The sequence below is a fragment of the Littorina saxatilis genome, linkage group LG6 (genome assembly GCF_037325665.1).
Source record: "Littorina saxatilis isolate snail1 linkage group LG6, US_GU_Lsax_2.0, whole genome shotgun sequence".
In the NCBI taxonomy this organism is placed as follows: Eukaryota; Metazoa; Mollusca; class Gastropoda; order Littorinimorpha; family Littorinidae; genus Littorina; species Littorina saxatilis.
In genome coordinates, this window is record NC_090250.1 from 37021566 (window position 1) to 37036228 (window position 14663).

Here is a 14663-nt window from a genome sequence, read left to right on the forward strand (position 1 = left end):
GTTTGTATTGTATAGACAATACGTAATCTCGTGTCTTATGTCTTATGAAGCTACCGCAAAAACACACGAGGCATTGCCGGGTATCTCAGTTGGTAGAGCACTATACTTGTGATCCTTAAGGTCACAGGTTCGAATCCCGGAGGGGACGGATACGGATCAACTTTATGTACAGACTCAGAGACGGTTTCCATATCCCACCTCCGTGTCACCACAGTGGCACGTAAAAGACTTCGGTCATTCTGCCATAAGTTAAGTGCAAGGTGGCTGATTATGCCTACACCTGGGTAGCGCGACTCTTGTTGCTGCTAGCTTTCCACTTGGAGGAAGCGACCCGAATTTCCCAGCATTGGAATAATAGAGTACATGAAATGAAACAAGTCGCATAAGGCGAAATTACTAAGCCTACACTTAGTCATAGACCATTTATCCTGGACCGCCAACTAGCTCTCTCTCCGCTCTTTCTCTCTATTACGAGGTAGCGGCCTCTCGCATTTAGGAACCTACGCTTACATGGCCTTTCAGAAATCAGGGGGATGTCATATCCGGTGTCGATTGTAAACATGGACGAAGTTGCCGAGGTAAGTTCTGAAAATGCTAAAATAAACTCAGCTAAAGTGCATATGGAACATGTTTTTCGATGAGTTTTGTTAAGTTTAGTTTGGAGTTTTGGAAAATCCAGTTCATTGTCACCTCCCATTGTCACAAATAACTGGAGCGTGCTTTCTTTTCACTGTCTTCGAATCGCTGGCCTTTCAAACCGGACGCAAAGCGCCCCTGAAAGTCGAGCGTCGTAACCTCGAAGGGTCACGTGACGAGTTGGCGGTCCAGGCTATTTGGTCTATGATTTAGTCAAGCTGTTGAAATCACAGAATGAAACTGAACGCTCTGCACTGTTTTTTAACCGAGACAATACAGCTTCGTCAATCCCCACGAGAAGGAAATCGCTCACCTCCCACGTGCAAAACGCAGTGAAATTGACACGCCAGAATAGCGCGGTAGCGTATTGTGCTGAGCAGGAAAGCGCGCTTTTCTGTATTCTTGTTAACTTTCTGAGCTTGTTTTGAATACAACCTATCATATCTATATGTTTTTGGAATCAGGGAATGATAAAGAATAAGATGAAATCATTTTTGGATTGATTTCTTAAATTGTAATCGTAAATTTTATTTTCGTTAATTGTGATCACATTTTAAGAGTAAACATGACATATGTACCATATGTTTAGATTCAGAATGTGATGAAGAATACGATGCAATCAATTTTAAATCTGTTTGCGAAAAATCGATTTTAATGACAACTTTAATGAGCAAACTCATTAATTACTTTTTAAGCCTCGACACTGAAATGCAATACCAAAGTCCGGGCTTCGTCGAAGATTACTTGACCAAAATTTCAACCAATTTGGTTGAAAAATGAGAGCGTGACAGTGCCGCCTCAACTTTCACGAAAAGCCGGATATGACGTCATCACAGACATTTATCCAAAAAATGAAACACAAGTCTGGAGATACCATACTCAGGATCTCGCATTTCAAGTTTCATGAAGATCGGTCCAGTAGTTTTCTCTGAATCGCTCTACACACACACACACACACACACACACACACACACCACGACCCTCGTCTCGATTCCCCCCTCTACGTTAAAACATTTAGTCAAAACTTGACTAAATGTAATGATAATGAAAAGTCAAAACACTGACCATTTTATAACACTAGCTGTTCGAAATGAGACACAGTACGTTTTTCAACTATGTTATCGTAAGAGTACTAGTTTAATTTGGAATAATGCAAAGACGGAAAGGATGAGGGTAGGTATAGACACTGGCATCCGTCCGTATTACCTGAGATTCCTTGGTAGTCCCACCAGCTTTCCCACAAGCTACCGTCACCTGAAAAAAGAGTGTTTTCCAGAGATTGTAGATACATCCATGCAGTTCACTGACATTACCATGTTTTCAACAGCAGTATTCACACACATGTTTTCAAGAACTTTTGCATCCGTACTTATCCAGATGTTGTTATTTGTGGAAGGTTTCAAGTAAACTCTCTTTGCAATATCACACATTCACAACTACAGATAGACACAGACGAAAAAGCAGTCTTTCAGGCATGCATGCGGACACACATACACACAGATTCACAGAGGTAGACAGACCGATTAAGTAAAATGTCATGATATCAATGAGTTACTACACTGGCCTGTGATACAAATTTGACTTGCACGCACGCACGCACACACAAACACACACACACACACACACACACACACACACACACACAAACACACACACACACACACTGAGATACACATGCACGCACGCATGCACGCACGCACGCACACGCACGCACGCATGCACACGCGCATGCACGCACGCACGCACGCACGCACACATGCGCACACACACGCTCGCACACACGCGCGCACGCACGCACACACACACACACACACACACACACACACACACACACAACCCCTTCTCCTCCACAACCTGCAAACTCATATGCCGCGACACCCATCGAAAAAAAAAGAAAACACAAGAGCTTGAGCATTTCTTGGATAAGAAGAGTGCATCTTCAAAGTTTAATCCAGGAAACGGACAAAGAGACATAACTTTTTTCCTCTCCTCATCGCAAAGGCTAATGGACGAGCATTAAACTCTTCGAACGCGCAATGCTGCTCATTTGTGAGGAGCGAAAAAGAGCGGTTTTTCCTGTTGTTGCTATGGCGCAGAAGAACATCAAAGGCTTCCCTTGAACTATCATCGGACATGTAATTGTGCAGAATGCATTTTCTGAAGACCATTATACCGGACATTAGGAATTCGTGCGTTTGCCGGCGGATGTGGGGCTGCTCGTGTCAAAACAAGCTAAAAGACTCGATCAGCAAAACCCCCAGACATTTTTCATCCTGAACATACGCATATTACTCATATCTTTTTCGCAACCGTCCCTTACAGAGACAGAGAAATAGACAGAGACAGAGAGATAGACAGAGACAGGGAGAGAGACAGAGACACGGAGAGAGACAGACAGACAAACAGAGAGACGGAAAGAAACCAAGCCTCGGACACAGAGAAGTCATTCTGCGCAGTACCCTCCCCCCCCAACTACACACACACACACATACACACACACACACACACACACACACACACACACTCACACACACACTAACACTAACACTAACACTTACACTCTAACCCATTGACATGACACAATACCAAAACGATCGAGTCGTTCGTAAAAGCTTAACAAAAGCAACAACAAACAAACGAGAAAAACAACGAATCTGTTTGTAGGCGAAAGAGAGAGAAATTCGTCACGTAAAATCAATCATAGCCTAAAGTAGCACAGAAATCTCCTTGAACAAAAGAGTAATTTCACTCACCACAGTCACAAAACCTCAGAACCACACGTATCCCAAACGTTTCCTCACAAACCCACAAATCCAGTTAACAGCCCAACTTTTCAAAGCAATTAGCGGGAAGTTGGGATGAGTTTCACGCTTGAGTAGAAACAACGGCTTTGTCGGAGGGGACAACTTTAAATTAAACGAGTCTGGATAGCGATGGTGCTAAAAATATTTTTCTGAAAAAACTCATTTCTGAGAGTGGGGTTGATTTTCCCATTTCTTACCCCAGGCAGACGTACAGCTGTACAGTAAAACAGCGTCAGGTGACGAGAAAAAGCGAGATAAGGAAAGGACATTTATCTCCATTTTCTCACAGCTATTCCACCAAATGCATCAACTCCCTCTGAAAGCTTTTCCCCCTACCCATCCTCTACACCTTCTGGTGGTCATTATTAGGAAGCGAAGAGAGGCGGCAGGGTTTTGTGCAAACCTTTCTTTTTACATTTAGTCAAGTTTTGACTAAATGTTTTAACATAGAGGGGGAATCGAGACGAGGGTCGTGGTGTATGTGTGTGTGTGTGTGTGTGTGTGTGTGTGTGTGTGTGTGTGTGTGTGTGTGTGTGTGTGTGTGTTTTGTGTGTGTGTGTGTGTAGAGCGATTCAGACTAAACTACTGGACCGATCTTTATGAAATTTGACATGAGAGTTTCTGGGTATGATATCCCCAGACATTTTTTTTCATTTTTTCGATAAATGTCTTTGATGACGTCATATCCGGCTTTTTGTAAAAGTTGAGGCGGCACTGTCACACCCTCATTTTTCAATCAAATTGATTGAAATTTTTGTAAAGCAATATTCGACGAAGGCCGGACTTCGGTATTGCATTTCAGCTTGGTGGTTTAAAAATTAATTAATGACTTTGGTCATTAAAAATCTGAAAATTGTAATAAATTGGTTTTTTTTTTATATAAAACGATCCAAATTTACGTTCATCTTATTCTACATCATTTCCTGATTCCAAAACATATAAATATGTTATATTTGGATAAAAATCTCTGAAAATTAAAAATATAACAATTATGATCAAAATTATATTTCCTAAATCGATTTAAAAACAATTTCATCGTATTCCTTGTCGGTTCCTGATTCCAAAAACATATAGATATGATATGTTTGGATTAAAAACACGCTCAGAAAGTTAAAACGAAGAGAGGCACAGAAAAGCGTGCTATGCAGCACAGCGAAACCACTACCGCGCTAAACAGGCTCGTCAGTTTCACTGCGTTTTGCACGAGCGGCGGACTACGGTCATTGTGAAAAAATGCAGTGCGTTCAGTTTCATTCTGTGAGTTCCACAGCTTGACTAAAATGTAGTAATTTCGCCTTACGCGACTTGTTTTTACATTCCTGGAAAAAAAAACCATCGCCTGATCGGGTTTATCATTTTCCTTTGATATCTTCTTTTCTTTCTTTCTGGAAGTCCAGTAGACCTATGAGAAAATCATTTTGACGTCATTTTCTTTTGTTTTATGTTATTAATTTATTTTATCTGCGGGAAATATTTTGATTTCAATGCTCACGAGAGGGTAGTTATAGACAACGTAAAATGTAAACGATATTTCAGAACTGGGCGTTATGAGACATATTAAGAGTTTTTAAATACTGCACCAAAGAGCTGAAGAGAAATCAAAAGATCACACAATCCGCTGCGTGAGACGAAGGTTCAACAACAATTAAACGCAAGTGCATGGGCCCAAAAATATAGAACCGTCACGAAATTCTTGTGAAGACTGGTGTAAGAGCTATACTGTATGCCTGACTGTCTTTCTCGGGCTCTGTTTCTGTCTGTCTGTCTGTCTGTATATATGTATGTCTGTATATCTGTCTGTCTGTCTGTCTGTTTTTCTGTCTCCCCCCCCTCTCTCTCTCTCTCTCTCTCTCTCTCTCTCTCTCTCTCTCTCTCTCTCTCTCTCTCTCTCTCTCTCTCTTTATTTCTCTTGTTGGCAAGTCTGCGCGAACTAGTTCAGTTGTACTTCGTTAGAATATTGAAAATTCGAACTGTCTTTTGCCGATACTATTACCATTTTAGTGCACCATATTACTAGCTGACCAATCAGGACTGATTCTATGTGATCCTCTAAATGTTATAACTTTTATTTTATTTATCCCTCTAAAATTAAGAAAGACAAACTAAAACTTTAAACTTCAAGGTGACTTGTTCTAAGGAGTGACAATTGTTATTTTTAACAATAAAACCCATTACCATGTAAAATACAGAAAAGCCAAGTTTTTCGGTAGGGGTGGGTATACAGGCACCACCCACCTCCTGAAAATGACATGTGCTCAGCTCGCTTGAAACTTTTTTTTATATTTTTTTATATTTTTTTTTGGTTGTTTGCTTAACGCCCAGCCGACCACGAAGAGCCATATCAGGGCGGTCGCTTGAAACTTACATGGTAATAACTCAGTTTACGTCAAATGCAGTTTTACGTTATTACCTAACTGGCTGGTGTTGATAATGAATCTGACCCGTTCTTGTAGACCGGAGAAAGCAAAGCAAAAGGGTTGTTGAACCTGATGTGAAAGTGTTCGGCGAGACCCTATCAGCTGTCAATATTCATGAGGTCAAGTATGCGATTGGCTGCGATTGGCTGCATTAGAGGTCATAAACAAAAGGTCACACAAGCTTCGGTTCAATCCCGTCCCCATTACGGCTATTCTGTCTAGAGTTGCGGAATCGGTTCGAATTTTATTTTGGTCGAAATAAACTGCATGGTAATAAAACCGTTATTTCTAATATTGGGACTGTTGACAAATGATAACAGACATGTCTCGTTAATGACACCGGCTCATGTGGATATTACATTTCCTCGACATGTCTGTAATAATTTGCTAACACTCAGCATATTAGAAATAACTAATACAGTGGTCATGAAAAGTTCACGGAGGATGGCTGTCATTTTTGCATATTATGAACAAACCACCGCAGGACAAACGATCTTAACAGACTCTTGACCATAACTGGATCCGTCCAGAAACTCCATCTTGTTCTCATGCTCGCTCGGGCTAGTACTTTCTCCCTTGGACAATTCTTCAAACAAAGAGAGTAGTGGCTGAGGGGACCAAGACGGACAGAAGTGGTCTCGAGAAACCTCTGAACAAGTCGCCCCGTCTATGTACGAAGCGGAGTATTTGTGAATGGTGGTACTGGTAGAACTTTCTGTCATTGTCTTTTGCATGCTAGCTGTAGCTGCGTACGGATGACACTTAACACTTTGTACCCCACCATGTTGACCACGGTTTTTTTTTTTTTTAGCCAAAACCAGCTGTGCTGCAGCAGGTCACTCAGAATTGTAGTAACTGTGTAGTAACTGTGTATCAACACGCTGGAATGCAGGCGTTAGATCGACGTTACAGGAAGCAACTGAAGCTCACAGTCTGTGCGGATATATCCGTACCTGGTCAAATAGAGCCATATGAGTGGGTACGGATATATCCGTACCTGGGAGACAATGAGTTAACTTAACTGCGCGAAATATGTTCAAATCTTAACTGGTAACGTACCGGTGTGGTTACCAGTAAATCTATCACTGAAAGAACTGATATTGTAGAAGTGAGACCGGTCAAAAATCAGCAATGTGGCTGGTCAACCACATATTGTGTCCTCTACATCCTCTTGCTTTATAATCACCACGCTTATTGGCCACACCGCTTACCGCACCCAGCTGTGTGTTTGTCGATTGGTTTTGCCTGATAGAGTCTTCTGTGCAAACATTGACGCCCACCATCGCTTCACTTACACACTTCTATCTTTTTCTGATACATTTCTTTACGACCCCGCTTCCTGTATTCTGTCTGCGTCGATGGGTCATAGATGGACTCCGCGTCTACCCCCCTCCTTTCCCCACCTGGCACCGGCCTACCCCACTACTGTCATCTGTTGTCGGTTCTGTAATAGGATTCGATGGCTGTTAGTGTGCGCTGGCTTTGGCCACAATGGTTCCTTGACCTCCGACTTGTCTTTTGAGTGTGAACCTGATATTTGTACTTACGACCTCCTCTTTCTCTGCCTGTTGTTCTATCTGACTATCTTGTCTGTCTGCTTTTGCCTATCTCAACCTACCAACATCACTCCTTTCGCCTATCTCAACCTACCAACATCACGCCTTTCGCCTATCTCAACCTACCAACATCACGCCTTTCGCCTATCTCAACCTACCAACAACACTGCTTTCGCCTATCTCAACCTACCAACATCACTCCTTTTGCCTATCTCAACCTACCAACAACACTGCTTTCGCCTATCTCAACCTACCAACAACACTCCTTTCGCATATCCCAACCTACCAACAACACTGCTTTCTCCTATCTCAACCTACCAACAACACTGCTTTCGCCTATCTCAACCTACCAACAACACTGCTTTCTCCTATCTCAACCTACCAACAACACTGCTTTTGCCTATCTCAACCTACCAACATTACGCCTTTCGCTTATCTCAACCTTCCACCAACACTGCTTTCGCCTATCTCAACCTACCAACATCACTCCTTTCGCCTATCCCAACCTTCCAACAACACGCCTTTTGCCTATCCCAACCTACCAACATCATTCCTTTCGCCTATCTCAACCTACCAACATCACTCCTTTCGCCTATCTCAACCTACCAACATCACTCCTTTCGCCTATCTCAACCTACCAACATCACGCCTTTTGCCTATCCCAACCTACCAACATCACGCCTTTCGCCTATCTCAACCTACCAACATCACTCCTTTCGCCTATCTCAACCTACCAACATCACGCCTTTCGCCTATCTCAACCTACCAACATCACTCCTTTAGCCTATCCCAACCTTCCAACATCACTGCTCTCGCCTATCTCAACCTACCAACAACACTGCTCTCGCCTATCCCAACCTTCCAATATCACTGCTCTCGCCTATCCCAACCTACCAACAACACTGCTCTCGCCTATCCCAACCTACCAACATCACGCCTTTCGCCTATCCCAACCTACCAACATCACTCCTTTCGCCTATCCCAACCTTCCACCAACACTGCTTTCGCCTATCCCAACCTACCAACAACACTGCTCTCGCCTATCCCAACCTACCAACATCACGCCTTTCGCCTATCCCAACCTACCAACATCACTCCTTTCGCCTATCCCAACCTTCCAACATCACTGCTTTCGCCTATCCCAACCTACCAACAACACTGCTCTTCGCCTATCCCAACCTACCAACATCACGCCTTTCGCCTATCTCAACCTACCAACATCACTCCTTTCGCCTATCCCAACCTTCCACCAACACTGCTTTCGCCTATCTCAACCTACCAACATCACTCCTTTCGCCTATCTCAACCTACCAACATCACTCCTTTCGCCTATCCCAACCTTCCAACATCACTCCTTTCGCCTATCCCAACCTACCAACATCACTCCTTTTGCCTATCCCAACCTTCCACCAACACTGCTTTCGCCTATCCCAACCTTCCAACATCACTCCTTTCGCCTATCTCAACCTACCAACATCACTCCTTTCGCCTATCCCAACCTTCCACCAACACTGCTTTCGCCTATCTCAACCTACCAACATCACTCCTTTCGCCTATCTCAACCTACCAACATCACTCCTTTCGCCTATCTCAACCTACCAACAACACTGCTTTTGCCTATCTCAACCTACCAACAACACTGCTTTCTCCTATCTCAACCTACCAACATCACTCCTTTCGCCTATCTCAACCTACCAACATCACTCCTTTTGCCAATCTCAACCTACCAGGTACTCTATGCTCCTTCTATCAATTCATGCCCCCTCCTAAATTCTCTATCGGCCATGCCGAGTTCATGGTTAATTATTTTGAACAAAATGACAACCAACCGACCGCTGGCTTCGACGGTCAATATATATACCGAGGTCTTACTGCAGTACACGCACCAATGTTGATTCGTCCTACGAGCAGTACCAACTTCGTTCTCCCCCCCCCCCCCCCCTGTCCATCTTACTAATCAATCACTTCTCTTGTCCTCTCACTGAACATCTGTGTACTGTGACAAGATTCATTGACATTGTCATCCACGGCTGTATGTACCACGAGGGTCTTCCTCTTCATTTCCTCTGTTTCCTCCACGTCTTTGAGGTCCTCTTCGGTATGTTTTGTCAAGACCACATGGTTCCTCGCGCAAGATCGTCTGGTCTCTGGACACCCTTCCTCTTATCTGTAAGTACATTCTTATCTGTAAGTACATTCTTATCTGTAAGTACATTCCTTTTCGTCTGTCTGCACTCCTGCTGTCTCGCTTTTGGTATCGAGGCCGCACTGTGGCGACCGCACTTCTATCAAAATTATAAAAATGTTGTCAAACAATCTTTGACTCAGTCTTGACCATGAAACTGCCTCTCAGCTCAGAAGCTAGCTTACAAAATAGTTCAGTAATTTGTTAATCAAAATTCTGCTTGAAACGGAAATCGCCGTAACATATTCAAAATCATTTAACTGTACGTATGTTTATCTGAATCCCCAAAAAATATACATGTTTGTACATTTGGTTGAACTTAGATTTTGCTGAAAAATAAAGAAACTTTGTTTTAATCAAGTTAGGTTCATAGCTGGTTTCTCCAAACCAGTTCGTACAGTCTCGGCCGCAAGGGTTTCGGTCAGCCTAAGAGTTACAAGTCCCGCACAATTACAAGTGTTTCATTCTTTCACGTCGGCAGATTGATTAAGCGTTTTGTGGACGCACCAGGGAACATAGAGAATACTACATGGCTTGCTGTGTCGTACCAGATTTACACGAGTTGTTTTTTTAAATAGTGAACTGCGAGCGAAAGCGAGCTGTTCACTATTTGAAAAAGCAACGAGTGTAAATCTGGTACGACACAGCAAGCCATGTAGTATTCTGTTTATCCAACATACTGTACTTACGTGTATTTTACTGAAAATGTCTTGCAGACGAGGCAGCTAAATTGAAGACGCTTGTTTTGGAACCTCGGTCTCTTCTAAAGCCTCGTGCAATCTATTACGTCAAAGCAAAGAAACGTCACTCTGAAAGTGTGGCGTGACGTGTTAGTTCTAAAAATTCATCGAGGGTAATTAGCGAGCGCAATTTTTGTTTCTATAATGACGTTTGTCTCGGTGACTTTGGCATCATAAGCAGTGGAAAAAACAGGTCCCTGCCAGACTTGCTTGACATGACCTCATTTACATGATATACACACGTGTGATTTGAACGATTATTATCTCACGGGTGTCTCTCTCACGTATGTAGGATAATCTAATTTACACATTCAGTTCAAACGATAGCTGAGCTGTTGCGCATGCCCTTTATGCTTTTTACATTTAGTCAAGTTTTGACTCTGGGTGTTGTTTTAAGCAAACGACAGACGGCCGCTTGCTCCAGGTACGATTTGCACGGACTTAGCGAAGATATCCTCATACAACTGTCTTGGTGAGAGAAAAATGCAGTGCGTTTAGTTTCATTGGTCGAAAAATGGACTAAATGTATTAATTTTGCTTTACGCGACTTGTTTCTACTTCTAGCAACTTTTGCACACATATTCGCTGCACCATTTTCGGCAACGTTAACATATACCCTTAATGCATTAACACGGTACTTCTTTTATCAACAAGTGTTCTTTTCCTCTCCTTGGCCTTCAGCCTCCCAGGCCTGAGGATGTGAAGCGAGCCAATTAAGGACATGTTCGCCATCTTTGAGAGCGACAACACTGAAGCAGGAACTCCACGAACTTGGTCAAGAGACCGGAGGGCATTAACAAGGGAGATAGCCGTCATCCAATAATTGGTCTCGGCGAGCAGACCTTAGGCCTGATCACACAGTCTCTAAATCCGCGTACGATTCTGCCTTACTTCGTGTGGAATGACGTCGGACTTCTTTTCCTCTTTCCACAGGCTTAAACTTCAGGTTTTCTTTTAGTTCCGTCTCTGTCTCTCTGTCTTTGTCTGTCTGTCTGTCTCTCTGTCTTTGCCTGTCCGTCTGTCTGTCTGTCTTTCTTTCTGTCTGTCTCTCTCTCTCTCTCTCTCTCTCTCTCTTCCTGTCTCTCTCTCTCTTTCTCTCTCTCTCTTTCTCTCTCTCTTTCTCTCTCTCTTTCTCTCTCTCTCTCTCTCTCTCTCTCTCTCTCTCTCTCTCTCTCTCTCTCTCTCTCTCTCTCTCTCTCTGACCTTGGGTTCAGTTCGCAATACTTGTTTCACCTACAACATGGCCGTCTGTTTCGGGTGACGTCACCTCGAGAATGGTTTTAGCAGAGGGGTATGTGCTTTCTGTTGTTGTGACTGTTAGAAGATACAGTAAGACGAACACAATTTTTGAACTCTGAGAGTTAGTTTTCCAGTTAAGTGTATCAACATTTTAATCTGAAAAGATGAATCGCGCGCGCGCACACACACACACACACACACACACACACACACACACACACACACACACACACACACACACACACACACACACACACACACATCTCTGATCTAATTTGCGATACCGTCAGCTACAAGAGCAGGTCATGTCACAGCGAGCTCACGCGACAACCACCTTCTCATTACAAAAATGTCATGCCAAAAATGAGAAGTAATCGATACTTACATATGATTCCACACACGTGTGCAATGACATTGAAAATATTCGGAGGATGGTCCGCGATTGAAAAAAACACACACCTCTTTTTCATGTTTTTGTTTAAAGGATTTGGAAAATTTACACCTGAAGGATTGCCAATCTTGAAATTGATTTTCAGCATACCAAACTGCATTTCTGACACCTCCCTTTCCCATACCCCTAAACAATAACACCACGTGATGATACGAATCGACGAATAAACTATGATAATAGCGCCAGCAATTAGAAAAACGTTCAATTCGTAGAACAAATTGTTTTGAACCAGCTTCATGCAAATAAAGCAAGGTCTGGAACTGTAAGGAATCCGTTGTCTCTTTGTTCTGGAACATTTGGTTCATCTCTCTCTCTCTCTCTCTCTCTCTCTCTCTCTCTCTCTCTCTCTCTCTCTCTCTCTCTCTCTCTCTCTCTCTCTCTCTCTCTCTCTCTCTCTGTCTCTCCTCTCTCTCTCTCTCTCTCTCTCTCTCTCTCTCTCTCTCTCTCTCTCTCTCTCTCTCTCTCTCTCTCTCTGACGTTGTTATTCATATCCATTTATTCAAGGCAAGCCTATCACTTAAAAGTGACAAAACCTTTTTTGGGGGCCGACACTCCCATGCATTTATTTTCAACTCACAATTTCGAAATGCATTCGCACACGACACCCAAACTTTGGGCATCAGTTATCCATTGTGACAGAAATGATAGAGACGTTATTTTACTGAATCATTTTTCCCAGTCGTTTTTTCAAACTAATTAGGTCATCTGAGAGTGCACATAAAATTGATACTCGTCATTTTTCAAAATTAAAATAAAACTACACGCAATTCATCTTTTCAGATTAAACTGTTGATACACTTAACTGGAAAACTAACTCTCAGAGTTCAAAAATGGTGTTCGTCTTACTGTATTTTCTAACAGCCACAACAACAGAAAACACATATCCCTCTGCTGAAACCTTTATCGATCTGACGTCACTCGAAACAGACGGCCATGTTGTAGGTGAAACAAGTATTGCGAACTGAACCCGAGAGAGAGAGAGAGAGAGAGAGAGAGAGAGAGAGAGAGAGAGAGAGAGAGAGACTGAGAGAGAAAGAGAAAGAGACAGAGATATACAGAGAAAGAGACAGAGACAGAGAGAGACAGATAGACAGACAGACAGACAGACAGACAGACAGAGACACAGAAACAGACACAGACACAGACGCAGAGACATACATAGACAGAGCAGCACTCGACAGGGAGAGACAAAGAGACAGAGACAGAGACGACAGAGACAGACAGACAGACAGGCATGCTGAAAAACAGACAGAGACGGAGAAAAGGTCGGCAACACAGCCAGAGAGAGAGAGAGAGAGAGAGAGAGAGAGAGAGAGAGAGAGAGAGAGAGAGAGAGAGAGAGAGACAGAGAGACAGAGAGAGAGAGAGAGAGAGAGAGAGAGAGAGAGAGAGAGAGAGAGAGAGAGACACACACACAGACAGAAATAGGACACAAAGACTTTATGATATAGTCCTTTAAAAACTTTCTCAGCGTCCCAAAAGTGCACCACAATTCCACATCTCTGCAAGATAAGAATGAGTTGCACGCCTCTTTCGTTCGCTCGCTTCCTGCTTTATGTGGTGGCGTTGTCGTTGCCAGTGAAAGACGCGCGTGTATGTCAGCCCCCCTCGTTATAAAAGGCAGATCTGCACCTTTAATTCCATTAGCCTAGCCAGGTCGGCATCGTAGATTTTGTTTTACTGGGAGCACCATACAAAAGAGACCCCATGCCTGCCCTGTTCACCACCCCTCCGCCGCCCAATGAGAACACTCTAGCGCAAGTACCATCACTTACCCAGAGAGAGAGAGGCGAGATAAGGAAGGGGTGAGAGAGAGAGAGAGAGAGAGAGAGAGAGAGAGAGAGAGAGAGAGAGAGAGAGAGAGAGAGAGAGAGAGAGAGAGAGAGAGAGAGTTTTTATGGATAGCAGGTTAAAAAGTCATTTGAGCAATCTGTACTATTCACGCGCCAGCGAAAGTAGATCCAGACTTCATTGTAAGGAAATGGCCTGTACGAATCACCGCCTTGGCGCGCAGTACGGTGCAATCTCTTACAATTGTCACGAAAATTGTTGCGCCTTCCAACTTTTCTTTAGGTCAGTAAATCTGTTCACAATTTGTCTTCGTTCTCCTGAAGACATGTGCAGATCCTCCATTGCTTCACAGATAATCAGATTGCCGAACCCACCAGGAACGCCTCACAGAAAATCAGATTTTGCGACCTACGAGTGCAAGTTTCTAAATCGGAAAATAATAGGTATATATAATCATTCCATCGCGTGTCAGTCATCTTGAGCCGTTCGGGTTTTTATCTTGCATAAAAGCATATTTCTACTTTGACACATACCGGAAATCTACAACCTTGCTGCCTTCTGTGCGGAGCTGCAGGTATTCGCTGATTTAAATTCACAAGTGACACATGTGCCAATTTGCAAAATAAATTGTACAAAACCTTCTCACTCTGCAAAGGCTGCAGCCCTGCTGTTGAATTTTGACATTTGCCAAAGTGGAAGGATGCATGCTCTCCTCTTTCGTATACAAGCATGGACATGTTTGTGGTATATACATGTAGAATTGTTTATGCTTGCTGCATGTGTGTAGCAAACATGTGTGTGTGTGTGTGTGTGTGTGTGTGTGTATGTGTGTGTGTGTGTGTGT

General features: G+C 43.2%; 1 protein-coding gene across 1 annotated transcript in view; it reads right to left on the reverse strand.

Moving 5' to 3' along the window:
- LOC138969625 (carbonic anhydrase-related protein 10-like) overlaps positions 1-11070 on the reverse strand; it is a 52609-nt gene extending 41539 nt beyond the window's left edge. The window contains exons 1-2 of the mRNA XM_070342484.1: positions 10977-11070; positions 1843-1890 (exon numbers count right to left, since the gene is read on the reverse strand). Of these exons, the coding sequence (XP_070198585.1) occupies positions 1843-1890; positions 10977-11070 (142 nt within the window). The remainder of the gene's footprint in view (positions 1-1842; positions 1891-10976) is intronic.
- Between the last annotated feature and the right edge of the window lie 3593 nt (positions 11071-14663).